General features: G+C 31.1%; 1 protein-coding gene and 1 non-coding gene across 2 annotated transcripts; one reads left to right on the plus strand and one right to left on the minus strand.

Annotated features, from left to right (window-relative positions):
* Positions 1-624: 624 nt before the first annotated feature.
* Positions 625-4279, plus strand: LOC110422788 (protein C2-DOMAIN ABA-RELATED 4-like). Its single transcript, XM_021436804.2, has 4 exons — positions 625-731; positions 828-1035; positions 1996-2091; positions 3740-4279. The coding sequence occupies exons 2-4, from the start codon at positions 877-879 to the stop codon at positions 4028-4030; spliced, it is 546 nt and encodes a 181-aa protein (XP_021292479.2). The 5' UTR covers positions 625-731; positions 828-876; the 3' UTR covers positions 4031-4279.
* Positions 4280-13496: 9217 nt separating this feature from the next.
* Positions 13497-13603, minus strand: LOC149526804 (small nucleolar RNA R71). Its single transcript, XR_016351668.1, has one exon. It is a non-coding gene; the product is annotated as a small nucleolar RNA R71 (small nucleolar RNA).
* Positions 13604-19082: the final 5479 nt, after the last annotated feature.

Here is a 19082-nt window from a genome sequence, read left to right on the forward strand (position 1 = left end):
TAAGCAGTGTTAAAATTTACTTTAACTTTTCATTATTGTGGGACACCAACCTAGGTTGATATAGACCCCCATCAACATGCTTTTTTCTAACGTTGTATAAGTGGATGAACTAGAATGTCACGAATCGTATTAATAAAAAATAAAATTTTAAATTTATAAAAAAAAAAAATTTTTCTCTACGTAATAAATAAATACAATTGCATTCTCCTTATTTCCATCCTAAAATAGAAAGTGTTTTCCTTTTTGTTTCACTCTCGTTAAACATAATGTTAATGTCAATGTAGCAAAATTTACAAGAAATTCTTTGATTGAAGTTTATGACAAGTTAGTCGTCGCCCAATGCCAATATCCTTTCATTGAACCAAGAAAAGGTGGCGAAAATTTAAAAATTAAAAAAAATGGAAAAGTTGAACAAGAAATCTCAAAAATTGTGCAATAACGATGTCCAACGACAACAACCAGTAATTTGACGCCACGCCATCATATATGCTTCCAGACAATCCAAGCGTCTTTTACGCCGTCGTCATAGTGTGTTTCGTCAGTCAACCTCCACAAAATTCCACGAAGAATTCCCCTCCAATTATTTCCCTACCGGAGACCGGGTCTCCCGGTCACCCCTCCGCGGATATTACCCCTCAATCCCCCTCTCAAGACCCCACCGTCTCCCGTCCAAGCTTCCAGCTCCCCGCGAATCCATGCAAAGGAAGTTTCTTTCAAAGAAGAGAAATCCGGTGGGTCCCAGGAAAGATGAGTTTAACCTGAGACCTTCTTTGTCTGTTATGGTCAATAGAAATTCCCTACATTTAATTTATTGTTTATATTTACAGAGAGGAGAAACTTTTTTGTTGGGGGTATAGGGAGGGAGATAAAAGACGAATGGCCGGGTCTCCAATAACGCCACAAAACCAGAGGAGCACATCGTTGATGGACAACTTGTTGGGTCTGCTGCGGATTCTCATCAAACGAGGCGTCAACCTTGCCGTTCGTGATGTCCGAAGCAGCGATCCCTACGTTGTTGTTAAGATGGGCAGACAGGTCAGTTTCACCTTCACTCCTTTCCTTCTGTTGACCTTGGCCACGCCTCTGTTGTCAATTTCGGTTTCAGGGAATTTCTTCTGTTTTTTTTTTATCAGTATGGTCTTCACGTTACTAATGATCTGCTTGTTCTATGAGTAACAAATTTGCATGCAACTTTTCTTTTAAAGAAAAGATGTTTTATTTATTTATATGACGATCAGTCACTTTGATTCAAGTGATATGATACTTCTGTGGTAGATGGCATATAATTGACCTCTCAAAACATTGCAATTTTGGGTTCTTTTGAGAATCCAAAAGCAACTGGAAATGTCTGGTATGGCAAGATTCCAGTCCATGTCTTTATGTAAAGAAAACGAAACAGGAACAATGTTAAGCAGAATCTAACTATCAGACATACCCATCTTTGGCTGACTATCATTTGATTAATAAGGAGAGGTTCCTTTGAATGATGGATCTCAAAGATTTTATCTTTGTCGGAGTATTATTTTATCAGAGTTGACTTCCACTTTGAAGAACTCTAAAATCGCTCATAATCTTGAGAAAGTAATGAGATAGATGAGTAAAAGCTTTGTTGATTAATACTTTAGAAATAAATGAGAGAATTTTGATGTTACTAATTAGAGTGAAGGCGACTATGTATATCTTACTATGTGAGCTTATATGTGGTATTAAGATTATCCTTGATACTCACTCTTTTTTATCTAGCATTTTATAATTGAGATGCCCTGGTTCAGTTCGATACCCTAATTGCCTTTTATAAATAATGAAAGGAGGTGTTGCATCAATCTGACTTAGATTTTATGGCTTGAACTTGAATTATTTCACTGAAAAATGACAAAAAAAAATTGAAAAGAAAAGAAAGGAAACATTTTTAAGTTCAATTTCATCGAGTTATTGGTGGAGTCAATTTTTAGCAACTTGGTCATTATCTTTTTCTATTGTAAATATTTCTTGCAGAAACTGAAGACTCGTGTAATAAAGAAGGATGTTAATCCTGAGTGGAATGAGGATTTAACTCTTTCCATAACAGATCCTAGTCTGCCAATCAAGCTGGTAAGTCTTTTAATTACTAGTTATTATATCAATGTAGTACATAAGTGGAAAGCCAGAAGAAGTTTCGGCACCCAGCTTCTAATGACAATTCATTCCAAAGTAAAGACCACCCCATGTTTTCCACCTTCCCCATTTAATGGGAATCAAATTTCCACCATTGTGTAATGGTGCTGGTTACCTCTAAGTATAAGCAAACGTTTAGACTGAAAGTGATTAGGATTTTGATGATGTAGATATTTTGTCTTTTCCGTTACTTGCTAGGCTAATCCTTGATCTTTAAATTGTGAGATAGCTCATGTTCTGTTGATTTTGATTCTATTACTTGTTTGAAATTTGAAATCCTTTTATAATTCTATCTTAATTGCTCATTTTCTGATGTTTATTATCCCATTGCTGATAAGCAGGGAAGCAAGATCAAATCATAAAAGAAATGCGTACATGATCTGATGACATAGCATCACCTAAAGAACAAAAAGAAAGAAAGAAAGAAAGAAAGAGAACAGTAGTAAATCAAAGATGATTTAAATCAATGTTTAACTTATTAAACCCATGATTAAGGCAGATGGTAAACTTTTGAATGTTCTTGGTTGGTGTAAATTGGATTTCTATTTATCATATTGAATCTTGTATCACAATTGGCATACGGTGACTGATAAGCACTCCTGAATAAACCCACCCCGCCCCACCACCAAATCCATAAAATTAAAAAAAAAAAATTTGACTGCTGCTTTTCAGCTTGATATCCTAACCACCCATGACAGAAGCTACTTTATACATGCCGCTTCTCAACCAGATCTTTTCCTATTATTTTCTTGTTTCTGCATTTATTTTTTAGATTCTTACTAATAATCATTTTGTGCTGGAAAGAAAACAGAATAAAACCAATGGAATGCTTAGGAATTTCTTATCAGTAATTATTTGTGAAATATCGTATGAATGATAGAAAGCAGTTGTGCAAGATGGAGGGACAGAGAATTCGTTTACTAGTTTATCAGTATCAAAATATCTTTTTGATCTGAAGGTTTTTGGTGTTAATGAAGCAAATGTATAGGTGTCAATGTTCGGTACACTTACATGATCTATTTGCTTTAGTTTAGTTTCTTTCCTTTTCCACTAAACTTCGTTAATGTGATCCTTTTTTGCTTTCTTCTATGCTTAAATGGTTTAGCTTCAGGTTTTTTTTCCCTTTCTCTCTATAATCCTTTTGGTTTCCTTACATATAAATTCTTATTTTAAATTTTCACTTTCATAAACATCTTTGTTACTGCATATTTGTGATCTTTTTACATATTAACATTGTTTCAATATTTATTCAAAAATTCGTCAGTTTTAATCTAAGAAATTAGTTGAGTAACTTAGTTGTTTTAAAAGATAAATAAAAAATATAAAAACAAACTTGTAGCCTAAAGAGTATTACCCCCTTTTGAATCAAAATTCTGGCTCCATCCCTGCCTGGAGTGAAGCCACATCTACTCATAAAATTGTTGAAAACTCACTGATAATTTCAACCACACACTGGCCACTCCTTTCCTTTTTTACCCCCTTTTCCAGTGATAATCATGTGTTATTGTGGCATTTTGATGTATGCGGTCATTTTCTGGTATTAGTTTGTTTACAGTCATTTTTTTCTTTTTCTGCATGATTCCAGACTGTGTATGACCATGACACGTTTAGCAAGGATGACAAAATGGGAGATGCAGAGTTTGACATCAGCACATATATAGAAGCCTTGAAAATGAATTTGGGAGAAATCCCAAGTGGAACCATAATATCGAAGGTGCAACCAGGCAGGAACAACTGCCTGGCTGAAGAGAGCACCATTTATTGGAAGGATGGGAAGGTTGTCCAAGACATTTGCCTCAGATTGAGAAATGTGGAGTGTGGTGAAGTAGAAATTCAACTTCAGTGGATTGACCTTCCAGGCTCCAAAGGTTTATGAAGTTGATGAATGCTGTTATGTCTGGCTTCTGTTTTGTATATTTTACGGCGGCTTTCCGGAGCTTCCACCATAGAATGTCCTGTCACTTCATGGTGTGGTTGGTTTGTTCTTTGAACTGTTGTTTGTGTAGACAAATCTGTCAAGTAGTATTGGATTTGTAGCTCATATATAGGATTGAACAAATTTCGGTTTATCTCATCATGGATGCCAAGTGAAGTAATTACACTTTGATCTTTGTAATTTACTGAACCCAATGGCACTGCCGGCAACTATTAGCCCAACACCCTCAAGGTGATAAAATTTAGTCTGCTTTGGATAGAGGCTTCCTGGCCCAGCTCCAACGTAATCTTGAAGGTTGTAGCTCAACATAAGCTTGGTTTTGGATTATTTTGACCAAATACTCATTTATTTATTTAGACTCTTCACCATTGTTATACTGTTATTTTACTGACTATTTTCTACTTATAAAAACCAAAAAGTGTTAAAAAAAAAAAAGAAAAATAAGAAAATGCACTAATTTTTTAAAGCAAAATATGTTAAAAGAATTTGAAATTAAAAATTTAGGCTTTTCCAAATAACAAGAAAAACCTGTCATAATACATCCATTTTTTAAACAACTTTTGATATGTTGATTTAGATAATAATAATCATCTACATTCAAATAGAGTTTTAAATTTTATAAACGGATTTAGATAATTGATACCAATGCATTCAAGTAATTATGTCAATTTAATGATTTTATTTTAATTTTATAATTTAACGGACGCGCATTAATAACATACGTAACCTACTTGTGTAGTTTAAATATTTTACTGTCTATATATAAAAGAATTTTTCATCATTTATTTATATTTGAATTTTAATACGAAATCACTCTAAATATATTTCCTAGAATCAATAAATCTTGATATATATATATAAGTTGATATATTTGTAATTTTAAAATCATTTATAGACATTGTATCCACGGCGGCATCCACGTGATGATATACCTTATGAAATATACATATTCATCTTGAAAGGATAAAAGAGAACGTTTCCTTAATTTTGGGGGGCATTAATGCACACCAGAAAGGCAGAAACCACTCAAAAACACGTGTGCATGCTTTGATTTTATATTCCCTTTATTTATATTATCTTTTTACCTTGCTAATTCCTAAGCGAAAGTCAATTTAATTTACAAGTCCTTAAATTCTTACGTGAATTCTTGAACAGCAGTGTCCCATTTCGCATTACTAATAGGATAACAATACCTATGCAAAGCAAAGTGACATCCCTCTCCCTCTCCCTCTCCCTCTCCCTCTGCTAGCTTACCCTTGAAACAACTTTATCGAGATTGTGCATGCTGGATGCTTTTCCATATTTTCATACCCTACTGTTTCCACCATCACGTGGACTGCTCTTTTCTGCAGCCTACTGACTTGAGCTTGAGCTTGAGCTTGAGCTTGTTCCCCTTTTGTCTGTCTAGTTAGCTGCTTAACAAATTACCATCTTTGCTTATTAACTACGATTGCTTAGGCTTAGCGCTACAACAAACGAATACGACAAATGCAGGTGATCTTTCACTTAACGCCACGTTTGGTTCTTATAATAGAATTGAAGGAAGAAATAATTTTTTGAGAATATAAAATAAAAGTATAATACAAAAAAGAGTTTTTAAATTATTTAAAAAAATTTAAAAAAGTTTTTATTTTTTTTATTATATTCAATCAAATTTTTATGTTATATGGTATTAAAGTGACGTATATTGATATGTTATAATAGATGATAACAAAAATATGTAATTTTTTCACTTTTTATGTCAACACCAAATATATATAAAATAATAAGCGTTATTTTGACTAATAATAATTAGTTTATCGTTAATTATAAGATTTATTTAATTTAAAATAAAATATAAAGACTTTAATGCTATCAATATCAAAATTTAATCATCGATAATCAAATGGAATGACAAACTTTGGTTGTTAGTGCGAAGATCGACATTCTCTTATTCTTTTAGCTCGAGGAAAACCAATGAATATGAAGACTTGTATTATGTTTAATTTATATTTTTCATAATAAACTTTAGCTTAACAGAAATTGAGAGTAATAACTTGCTTCCAATTCAAGTGTCGCAGATATATAAATCAAGAGGAGGATAAATAGTTATATTTTTCTTGGTATAATATATGGTGGTGCAGATTGCTGTTTTCTTTCTCCATTACTGTTCACCACTCTGATACTACTATCCAAATCAACATATTTATAATTGTCATTCATCTTGTAACTGACTAGGAAACAAATCAAACAACAAAATATATCCACTCGTTGCATTTCGATAATTTATGGCTATCAGCTTTTGGTTTATAATTTACACTTCATAATTTATTCTTTAAGGTTTGCCAAATTTAATTAGGCAGAGTTCATCAAGGTTCTAATTGACAACGAATAAAAGTTATGAATTTAATATCAAAATTAAGACAAGATCAATAGTATACAAAATATAAATCGACAAGCTATCAATACATTAAATTTAATTAACAACTATTTTTAATGGTAGAATTTAACATAATTTTTAATCAAAATATCAATTAAACGAAGAAAAATGTTAATATTACTTGAATATTAAAATTTGTTGAAATTATTTGAATACATATGCACATACACCACTCTCAATTATATGAAATCTAACCAATGCATTAAATAACTCTACGTCAATATTTTCTTTTTAAAGGTATTACTGTAGTAGGGATGGAATTCTTAGACTCAAGCTCTGCTTAACTTGATTAAATTATTATAATAATTAATAAATTATATATTTTTATTTAATTTTAATTTTAAAATAAATTTGAATTAGAAAATATTAATATAAAAATAAGAGTATATTATTTTAATAATAAATTAATAGTTAAATTTTATGTATGAAAAAATTCTTTGAAATTGTTAGAAGAGGAAAATATGAATTATGTAAATACGACTTTGCTTAACAAAAAGAAGAGGCTTAGGAGAAGATTTAGGTTAATCTTCGGTTTGACTACGTGTGTTTAAAAAGTTTTGTGGCTTATAATGTAGTCTATTTAGTAAATAATAAGTGTTTTTAAAAAAAATTAGTAAATAATAGGTTTTGTAGATGTTATTAGATGTGGCATGAATCAAATTTTAAATCTTTTCTCTCCCTATACATGTGGTAACTTTATAATTTACGATATCTTTTAAGTTAGCCAGTTATCCTAAATCTTAATTAATGGATTATGTTTTATTTTTATTAATATTAAATAGTATTATTTTATTCACTTTTCTATAATTAAATGTTATTTATTTATTATCATTTATCGATTTAATATTTTAATAAATGTGCGATATCTAGGATTAAGTTTAGTGTGTTCTGTCATACACACGACACATTCACATTCATACATGAGCTTTTTACTCGAGCTTTGTCATTTATTAGGGAGAGTTAAGTAGTTATGTTCTTGTGAGGTGATAATCTTTGCATGAGTTAGAAAAATACTTCCATTTAGATTGAACCTAATTTGTTTGAAGTCTATAATAGTTGAGGGCTGGAGTGCCTTAGTAGTCTATGTGGATGATAGTGAGGAATAATTTGGGAACTTTTAGCACTAAGCGAAATGTTGTTGATTTCTCATATAAGTGCATGTATCATTAACAAGTAATATAGCGAAAAGGTAAAATATCGTTTTCACAGAGAATTATTTTAATTCCTATAGTTAAGTACTAAAATTGACATATGCTAATTTTATCTAAACAATTGAAATTAAAACTAATAAACAAATAAACTAAAAATAAAACTAATTTAAAATTTATTAGCAAATTTATTTTATTAAATTCGTGGGACTACTGGACCTAAGATTATGATGCCCCTCAATATTTCATCTAATTATTGTCTCTCTCTTAACTCAGTTTAATAGATTAAGTTGATAATCTAGAGTTTTAAATTATTTACAAGTCTCTGTCAAGTTTCTCATAAAAATATCTCTCTCAATTAATTTACTATATGTCTATGTAAATTAAATTGAAGAAAGATAAATTAAGTTCGTATTTTAATTTTAGCTACGTATGGCTTATAGATGTATGTCTACCTTATATGCAAATCAAACCACCTAATCAACTAAGTGCATTCGATCATACGCTATTTTATTCAATGTTTAGCTAAATCTCCTTGTTTAAGGTTTAATGTAGGTTTCCAATTCAATTTAATTAGTGGCCAATCAATTAGAAGCATTAAGAATAGAATATAATAAACAACTTAAATCTATCAAACATAATCAGAAGAGAGATAAATAAATCAGACTATGTATTGAGTTCGATCATAATCTTAGATAAATAAATTAGTTCTTCATCAAGTTACACATCATAATCACATAAGGTTTAAACATTTAGATCAAACTAAGAAAATTAGAGAATAACAAAAGGATGATAGAACCCAAGAATTATAATCTTGAAATTCCAAATCTTCTTGAATTCTTCAAATTCTTTTCAGCTTCAATGACTTCGCTGCTTGATTCTCAACTATCAGTCTAGTGTTTTCTTCTCTCTTTTTAAAAGTCTTTTAAAAAGTTAATTTTATAAGGCTTTGAAGTAATACCAAGTTGAGTGAAGAAAGGTGTCAGTTCCAACGAGGATTTTCATATCAAATTATGTGGGCTGTGGCTTCGACCAAGTAATTAGCAGAAATAATAGTTGCTCTAGGACTGCTATAGTGCTTCTACTTCAACAATAATTTTGACCTTTTTTCAAGCTAAACTGGGTGAAGTGATAATATAAAAGTTATAAAATTTTCTCTTATGTTTCCAATGGGCCAAGAATCATTTTATTTAGAACTCTGTAGAGAGAGTTATGATAGAAATACCAAAATATGTGCAGTTGAAATCTGCACCTCTCCTTCTTCCATTAGAAGTCTTCCTTCATTAACACCTACAAAAGCACAACTAAATCAATAACAACCAATCTTAATCACATTAACACCAAATTAAATATAAAATTAACTAAAATTAGATTGACAACCCTATATTAATTAACTTAAAATAATTTAAATAAAATTCATTAATTTTTATGCATTACCACAAGAACTAAGCTAAATTACTATCAAAATATAATCCAAATAACTCTATATCATAGAGTTACCATGAAACCAAATCCAGCATGTATAAAACTATGAGTAGCTTTCCTTTGTGTAGAGTCATTCCATTCTACTATGAAGAGTGTACCCTCAAATAAAAACTTATGAAAGAACATTTTGCGTTCTCTTTATCCTGATTTCTCGTATGAAAACATGCAAAAAGTGGACAAAATAACAAATCGTAGCGTGGGTGGCATTGGGCCAATGTATCAAGTAGCCACATTAGTGTTAACCTTTTTCTAAAAAGAAATGGCCTTGAAAGAAACCAGAAGAAAGAAAAAGAAACAAAAAAAAAAAAGAAGGATTGGTAAGGAAATTTGATAATAACATCATGCAATTGAGATGTTCAAATGATACCAAACACCAAAAAGAAGTAAAGAAGGAAAATAAACAAAAATAAACACTTATTCCAAAATCTTCCTTTTAGAGATTGTTTTTCAATGTAAATAACTATATTTGAGATGAGAAATGACCCTCTTCACAAATACGAAATTATTTGCTTGCTACCCTTTTGAGCTTATTGATTTTTTTTTTCTACAATCCACCTCAACAAAGGATAGAACGCATTTTCTAAAAAGAAAAAAACTAGCAATACTTTTGCAAAAATAGTAATAGGAAAACCCTAGTCTTCTCTAAAAACCCTAGAAACTAAGTGGAAGCTTCCTTATCCTCTTTAGCATTGCTCTATCTTCAAGAGCCACCTGAGTGGAAGCTTCTTTATCCTCAACATGTATATCTTGGGTTACGGCAACCAAATTTGAACCGTTTTTCTAGGCTTCATTCTCTTTAACAACATTGTCTCTGAGTGTTTTCTCTTCTACCTGTTCTTTCCTCTTCCTCTTTAGCTTTGCTCCATCTTCAAAAACCACCGAACTGGAAACTAGTAATAGATTATGTTACAGTTTCCCTTCCTTACAGCAACATATTATGTAGCGATTGTTAAAAACAAGATTGAACATTGTGCTTCCATGTTTGTCCTGGTCTTATTTCTATTTTTTGCTTGTTTCTTCCATATCCAGCGTGGATAACAATTCACGAAGTGACGCACCTAAGTTGCATGTAATCAATTGTGTTATTTATAAAATAAAATAATAATAAACTTACATAATAAAATGTCAGCTTAATTTCTTATTTTTTAACATAAAATCAAAATTTGCATATGTCAGTTTATTTTCAATTTAATCAACTACGTTATTTTTAATGTTGTTAAATAAGACTTAATGTCATATTTTTTTTATTTTCCTTAATTGTTGTTATTACTGTTTTTAATGTTGAATTTTTCTAAAAATTTCCTGAATTTTTAGAAAACATTTATTTTTATGATCTATTCTTTATTAATTTCTAAAGTTTTCACTTGATCAAGAAGTTAGAGAATCCACCTTTTCTAAAAGAATTGCCAATCAACATGAGACAACAAGGTAAAAGAAAAGTTGCGATCTTAACTCTTTTTTTATTTTTTTGTCTTATGATCTATTCTCTGTTAATTTCTAAGTTTTTACTGATATTTGATCAAGAAGCTACAGCAATAAAAAATGAAAAACCCTTAATGAAAATAAAAAATAAAAAAAAAAGAAACAAAGAGATAAGGGCTCATGCATCCTCCACCAGTGGTCTTCTTGTGAATGGAATTAAGTCACTGCGAATAGTTGAGCTTGTTCTGGAAAACTTGAAGAGCTTAAGCTTAAGCTTAAGCTTGTTCATCAAGAATAGAGGAAAAGAAAATCGAGAGAAAATGTGCAACAGCTGGAAATGGTGAAAAACACACCGTTTCATTCAAACCAACAACATATATACAAGCAACAGAAATTTCAGACTAAGCCAATAGCAAAAAGTGATGCACAAACACCAAAGGTTACGTGGTGAAATACAGTGCCAGAGAGAGAAATATTCTCTACTGCTCCCTAGGCAACTACACGTGTATAGCAATACGCTGTAATTGATTGAAAGGAAAGAGAACAAATCCCTGACCAGTTTAAAGAGTAAAGTAGAAATAGTAAAGATAAATAGTAAAAAAAAGAAATCAAATAGTAAAGGCATTTGTAAATGACACAAGAAGTAAAATAAACGGCAACTTTCAAAGGAATAAGAAACGTGTTCATCTTTTTCCCATTTAAACTTGATCTCTTGTGAACCACCATTGATGTTCTTTTGAAATTACTTTGAGTTTAAGATGAAAAGCAACTTTCAACACACCTCATTGGTGTTTATCTTGCACACTCTAACTTGGTCCTCAAAAAAATGAATTTTTCTTTCCCTAGACCCTTAGTAAGAATGTCTACAATTTGATCATTGGTGCCACAGTGTTGAACCAAAATTTCTCCTTCTTCCATAGCTTGGACTTTGATAACTTTATTATATAGAGTTATATTGTCACTTATTGAACTTTAAAATTGACCAAGTTTGTGAGTTTTAATTTAAATTTGCTTGGTTTTATTGTTTTTATTTAAGTTTCATTTTATGTCACTTAGGTAGTTTTATTTTAGTTGATTTTAGGTTGATTTAAGTCTCTTTTAATGAGAATAGTTACGTGGTTTTGTGCTTTTGTAAGTGCTCATTTGAAGGAGTTAGAATTGGAAAAGAAAAGCAAGATTCGGAACTCAAATAGAACCTTGGGTGTCATGGCCATGAAGAATGGGCGTCGCAGCATCATGAAGAGAGGAACACTGGCAACCAAATAAAATGTTGGCTGCCATATCGCCAAAGGATGGAGGCTGCGGTGACGGAAGAGAAAAGTTGAAAAAAAAAAACAGAGAGCTCGACGTCACGATGCTGACACGATAGCTTCTCTAGGAATAAATTTTGAGAGTTGATTTTGAGTAGGATTCCAAGCTCTACATAAAAGCCTTTTTAGAGCACTTAAAGGCAACAACTAAGATAGATTTTCTCTGAAGAAAAAGAGTATCCAAGCGAGCAAGAAAGTGAAGAAAAACTCTTAAAGATTGAAGATCAAAGACCTGACAAATCTTAGTTTTCTTTTCTTCTTTAGTTCTTTTTGTACTCTCATTGTTTTGTATCGATGGTTAAACTTTTTTAAATGATGTTTTTAGTAGTTATGAGGAACTAAATTTCATAACTAAAATTGCAATTGAACCCAACATGTAGTTTGAATTTTTAATACTATTTCTTGCTTATGATTGATAGTGTTTGAGTTGTTTATTTTAGTCTTCTGATTGGTGCATCTGACCGCTTGATCACCAATTAGATAGTTAGGGTAACTTAGATGAAATTGGATGAGAGAGTTTAGTGTAAGCTTTAGATGAAATAGCATATGTTCAATTTCAATTATATGAGATGTTTGATTTGATTCGCATTTAAGGTAGGAATACATTTAGACGTCATATGTAGCCATAATTAGAGTCTAAGCTTAATGAATCTTTCCTAATTAAAATTTTCATTGGAATATAGTAGATTGGCTAAGAAAAATATTTTTATAAGAACATCAAGAGAGACTTATATATACATTAGAACTCTAGGTTAACAATTTAGCTGTCCAATAAGTAAAAAGAGAGTAGAAAAGATTCAAATGTAGTGTTGAGGGGATATTGTAGTTCTAGGTTTTGTTTGATTGAAATTATCTAGTTAATTTTTTATTCTTGTTATTAGTTTTAGTTGTTTTAGTTTTCAATAGTTTTAAAAATTGATTGTTTGGATAAGATTGAGTTATGTTAATTTTAGTACTTAACAAAATTTTGGTAACAATTTGTCATGAGATCGATATTTTACTTTTCATTATATTACTTATTAACGATATGTGTACTTGTGTGGCAAATCCAACAAGTTTTTGATGCCATTACTAGGGAATTGTTTGCCAAATTTTTATTAATGTTAACACCAAGCAATCTTAATCTTAATTCAAACTTTCTTTTTCTTTGTTTTTAGGTACTTTAGGTTGTTGTATACGAAGAGTTAGAAATTTAAAAATTATTCTTTTTGATCCAAAAATAAAAAAGACCTTTTGTAGACTTTAAAGGGAGAATCTATAAGCTTCGACTGACCGCAACACAATGGTTGATCAACAAGAAGAGAACTAGTCCTTGCAAGAATATGTTATACCTCTTGTACAAGGTTTTCATTCTAGCATCTGTAGACTTATCATCCAAGCCAATAACTTTGAGACTAAGCCAACAATCATTCAGATGATTTAGACTTCAGTTCAGTTTGAGGGATTGCTAAATGATAATCCTAATGCACATATTGTGAATTTCCTAAAGGTTTGGTATACATTCAAAACTGAGAAACAAGGAAAAGATTTGGTGGAATTTACTTCCAACTAGTTCCATTAGTACTTAGGATGATTTAGGTTAGAAAGTCTTAGCTTAGTTTTTTCCACCAGCTAAGATAGTAAAGATGTGGAATGATATCACATTCTTTGCACAATTTGATTTCAAATCACTATATGAGGCTTGGGAAAGGTATAAGGATTTACTTAAAAGATGTCCTCACCATGTGTTACCTAAATGGCTGCAAGTATAGCCTTTTAATAATGGTTTGCTAGGACCAATTAGAAACACCATTAAAGTTGCAATAGGAAGGGCATTGATGGGTAAATCTATTAATGAGGCTTATGACTTGTTAAAGGATATGGCCTCCACCAATGGCTATATGAGAGATTGGGTCCGAGAAAAGGTGCTAGTATTCATGAGCTCGATGCAATTAATGCCTTGACTGCACAAATGGCTACTTTCATTAAGAAAATTAACACATTAGGTGTTCATGTTGTTCAAAGTCCTTTTGTGACATGTGAGTTATGTGGCTATAAGCATTCTAGTGATTAGTGTCCTATTAATGCCGAATCTATACAGTTTATTGAAAATTTAATAGACAATAGAATAATTCGTATTCTAGCAACTAGAATCCTGGTTGAAAGAATCATCTTAATTTTTCAAGGAGTAACAACCAAGGATCCTAATCAGTAGTAAACCTAAACTTTCCTTTTAGATTTTCACCTCAAGTTAGAGCTTCTACATTTGAGAAAAAGCCAACTATGGAAAAGATGTTCATGCAATACATGACAAAGACTTATTCTTTCATTCAAAGTTAGGCAGTATTACTCCTACATCTTGAGACATAAATGGTTCAACTTTCCGATGCCATCAATGACAAGCCTCAAGGAACTTTACCAAGTGACACTAGACCAAATCCTAGAAGAAAAGGAAAGGACCAATGCAATACGATACTTTAAGGAGTTGTAAGTAACTTAATGAAGTAAAAGGTAAGGAAGTGGTAAATGGTGGAGATAGAGTTGATCAAAATGATATTTCTAGCAATCAAGTTCAAGTTTATAAAGTTAAGCAGGGGGGAAGTATCCACACCTCCACAAGTCAAGCTAGATATGCTTTCTATTCCTTTTCCTCAAGCATTGAAGTAAAAGAAAATAGATAAGTAATTTGAAAAGTTTTGAATGCTTCCAATCAACTTAACATTAACATTCCTTTTAGAAACACTTTGGCATAAATACCTTTTTATGTGAAGTTCCTTAAAGAGATCATGTCCAGAAAAAGGAAATTGGAAGATTTTGTAACATTTGCATTTACTGAGGAGTGTAATGCTATGATCCAAAATAGGCTTCCACCAAAGTTAAAGGATCCAGGGATTTTTTCTATTCCTTGTACTATTTGTAAAGTTGAGTTTTCTAAAGCTTCGCGTGATTTGAGTTCTAGTATTTCAATTATGCCTTTGATTATTATTAGGAAACTTGGACTTAAGGAGATACAACTTAGGATAGTTACCTTGCAATTAACAAATAGATCAATCAAGTACCCCATAAGGATTATTAAGGATGTTTTGGTGAAAATTGGGATGCTCTACATTTCGGTAGACTTTATTGTACTTTAGATGGAAGAAGATGTTGAAATTCCTTTTATTTTAGGATGACTTTTCTTAGTTACAATAGGGGAAATCATAGATGTGAAGAATGACTTGATAACTTTCAAAGTTAGATAGAAAGAAGTTAAGTTTAATATATTCAATACAACTAAGTAACCTCCCTATATAGATAATTGCTATGAAGTGGATTCAATTGATGACGTTGCTAAGGAGGATTTTGACAAAGAATATCCTGCAAAAATAAGTTTTGAGGTTGGACAAGAAATGTTCCCTTCTATTTCATGCTTCAAGCTTTTTGCATGGAAACATAAATCAAGATGGTTGAGTCCTTTTAAAGTGGTTAAGGTCTATTATTGTGGTATAATAGAGATTGATAGCAAGGCTACTGGTGCATTCATGGTTAATAGACTACGCCTAAAAAATTATTTCATGGATGAAGTTGTGTGAAAAGGGGTGCCATAATCAAGCTATTGAATATAAAGAAGCATTTCTTGGGAGGCAACCCAAGCTTTCAAAGCTCTTCATTTTTCTTTTCTTTGAAAGTTACATTTTATTTCTTATCTAGATTTTCTCTATTATCGGATCTTCCCACAAGCATTGGTGACAATGAGGAAGATAAAGAAGAAAAGTAGAGTCTTTTCGCATTCCTATAAAGACTAGGGGAGTTTTATTTTACTTTTCTCTTTTTCTAGTTTCACATTGAGGACAATGTTCAATTTGAGTTTTTGTTTGGGGGGGGGGGGGGGGGGGGGGGGGGAGGTTTGATTTTTTAGTTATGGTTTTATCTTTTGATTTATACTTTTGTTCATTTATGTTCTTAAGCTTATGTAGTGTTTTGGTTTTTAGAGTTATAACTAGAGTTTTGTAGCACCAAATTTTCAATGATTTTCCATATCCAATGATGAGAATTTTGTTATCTTGTTGTCTTTTGCTTTGGTAAATATGAATATTGTTTGAGTTTGTGTTTAATTCTTTTGTTAAGTATCATTGTTAAGATGAGATTTCTATTAATTGAGCACTTGATCTTTTGCTTAGAATTATTTTGCATATCTAGATAAGGCTTATGTTGATGTGAATTTTTGGAATATGTCATGAATTCTGGAATTTGTTTGATTCTCTCTCAAGACGAGATCGTAGGCAATACTTAGTTAAGGAGATGATTTAGGCCATTTTTGGATTATTTGAGCTTTTTTGAGCCTATCTTGATATATTTTTATTCCTCGCATACCCATTGAGCCTATCTTTACCTTTTTTTTGTCAAACACATATTTGATTAGCTTAGCTTATTAATAAATTCCAATTTTACATCTTTCACTCCTCAATAAAGAATTAGGTAAAAAAGGTGGAGTTGTTGAAAAATCAATTGCGCTTAGTGTTCATCCCACTATCTATATTAAAAAGAAATAAGTTTGGGGGTATAGAATTGTGATGAAAAAAAGAAAGAAGAATAAAGTGTTTGATATAAAAAAAAATTTGAAGTCAAGAAAAAGGTGTTACTTGGAGTATGCTTAGAGCTCTATATAGGTCCTAGAATAATTATGTGCTTGAGGTGATTTGAACTACAATATTATCTGTCATCCTACCTTTACCCTAGCCTTACATTATAAGCTAATAAAGTCCTAATGATTTTTGATTAAATGTTAGTCTACTTTAGTAGAGAGAGATATGAAAAAGAAACCTATGGGATTTTTACTAATTCAAATTTTGCATGAGCATAAATTTATCTAGGATGCATGATGTTCTTTGTAAAAGATTACACACACACATGGCTATCCGTTTAAGAAGGAGCTTGCATTTGAATTGGAACATGAATTTGAATGATATTTATGTTTTACTTTGAGTTGAGATTTTGAGATAATGTTTGAGGAAATTATAAGAGATCATTGGCTAGGTGCGACTTATATGTAGATAGCTGTCATCTTTATTTTTTTGTTTTCATCATTTATGTGTTTTCATTTTTGTTTAGTTTTCTTTTGTGTTTTTGTTCAAGGACTAGCAAAATCTTAAGTTTGAAGGTATGATAACTCTACAATATAGAGTTATATTGTTACTTGTTGAGCTTTAAAATTGACTAAGTCTATGAGTTTTAAGTTAAATTTGCTTTCTTTTAGTGTTTTTATTTAAGTTTTGTTTTAAGTCACTTAGGTAGTTTTATTTTTGTTGATTTTAGGTTCATTCAGGCCTTTTTTAATGAGAATAGTGATGTGGTTTTGTGCTTTTATAAGTGCTTGTTTGAAGGAGTATGAATCGGAAAAGGAAAGCAAAATCCAGAACTCAAAACAGAGCCTTGGGCACTGCGGCCATGAACAATAGGCCCTACGACCTTGAGAAGAGAGGAGCACTGGAAACAAATAGAACGTTGGGCACCGTGGCACTAAAACACAGAGGCCATAGCTTTGGAAGAGAAAAGCTGAAAAAAATAAACAAAGAGCTTGACGTCGCGGTGTTGAGGGAGTGGTGTTGTGGCGTTGACAAAATAACTTTTCCGAGCATAATTTCCATGGGTTGATTTTGAGCTCTATTTAAAGGCACTTTAAGAGCACTTGAAGGCAACAATTAAGATCGATTTTCTCTATATTGAAAGAGTTGTCAAGCAAGAAAGAAAGCATGCAAAAACTGTTAAAGATTGAAGATTGAAGACTTTACAAATCTTAGTTTTCTTTTCTTCTTTAGTTCTGTTTATACTTTGTTTTGTATTGATGATTAAACTTTTTTGAATGATGTTTTTAGGTTTTATTGTTGTTGATTATCTTCATGTAAATGCATGTATCGCAACAAGTAATATAGAGATAAATAGAGAGTCGAATCCCATAAAGAATTACACCAACTTAAGCTAAGTACTAAAATTGTGACAAACTAATTTTATCCAAGTAATCTAAATTAAAAGATTAGTTACAAACAAAATTAAATTAACAAATTAAAACTAATAGTTGAAAGGCAAAAATTACTAGAAAAATACTTGATTAAAAGCCTAGGATTATGATAACCTTCAGCACTTCATTTAAATTTTCTTTATAACACCCCGTACTTTGATATGGTGGCTAATAGAGCTTATTGTATACCAATTGAAGTTAATTAAGAGTGTTGGAGGGTGAAGGGAATAATTCAGAATAAAATATTCTGTATGCGAGAAAATAGGAATTAAATAATAATATTTTTATCAAGAATGAATTAGCAAGTTAAAAGGTGAATTGGAGGTGAACCGAGACAAAGTAAGATATTTTGGGTCTTGAGGAGACAAGTGAAAAATTTTAGAATAAAATAATATTAAAATATTAATATTTTAACTGTTATCAAAATTAGTCGTGAAGAAGAAGTATATGGGTAATCTAAGTGGGGGAGAAGAAGTAAGAAAGAATTTAGAAGAAAAACGATGTTAGTGGGGCTCGTATGCCTTTATTAAATAAAGCTAGCACGGGTAAGTATATATTTAAATATTATGGTGATACCTTGTTGAAATGTAAATTTTATATTTTATTTGCATACATGTAAAGGAAGGAAAATAGAAAAAAAAATAGAGTTTAAAACATGTTGAAAGGATCAAATTGTAAAGGATGAAAGTTTGGAGGGTTAAATGGTAAATAAGGAAAAGTTTGAGGACATATGTGTAATTTTAATTAAATGGACATTTACTAACCAAAGAAGGTTAGATTATGTGAAATATGTGATGTGTATGTAAAATTCACTATTACATGCAAATCATTGCATTGAAAAAAGAAGGAAGTTAGTGGGGAACATATGGGACCCCACTATGTGAAAGTTGATAAACAAAAAAAGAATAAAGAGTATTTAAATGGAAGAAAACCATAGTTTGGCAAAGATAGCCCATGGTAAATAAAGTAAGGATGGTAATGTGATTTGAAAGAAAAAGAAAGAATAATTTAGTTGCATGAAATCTTATTGGTTTTGAGGAGGTAGGATTCAAGAGTGGAAAAATGCATGAAGCCTTATTGGTTCATGGGATGGCAACAGCTATTGGTAAAAAAAATATGCATGAAACAATATTGGGTGATAAAGTGGTTGAATGAGGGAATGACAAGTGGACATTAAAAGAGAGAAAATGAAATGTAAATTAAGATGAAATGAAAGGAAATGTTGCCATTT

The sequence above is a fragment of the Theobroma umbraticum genome, unplaced genomic scaffold (genome assembly GCF_002168275.2).
Source record: "Theobroma umbraticum cultivar Fairchild unplaced genomic scaffold, ASM216827v3 scaffold_146.0, whole genome shotgun sequence".
Lineage (NCBI taxonomy): Eukaryota > Viridiplantae > Streptophyta > Magnoliopsida > Malvales > Malvaceae > Theobroma > Theobroma umbraticum.

What these genes read in the sequence shown, in the direction of transcription:
- LOC110422788 (XM_021436804.2), top strand. Translation starts at nt 877, where the DNA reads ATGGCCGGGTCTCCAATAACGCCACAAAACCAGAGGAGCACATCGTTG. An exon ending in TTGTTAAGATGGGCAGACAG is followed by an intron (nt 1,036 to 1,995) that starts GTCAGTTTCACC and finishes TATTTCTTGCAG; the next exon opens with AAACTGAAGACTCGTGTAAT. An exon ending in CTAGTCTGCCAATCAAGCTG is followed by an intron (nt 2,092 to 3,739) that starts GTAAGTCTTTTA and finishes GCATGATTCCAG; the next exon opens with ACTGTGTATGACCATGACAC.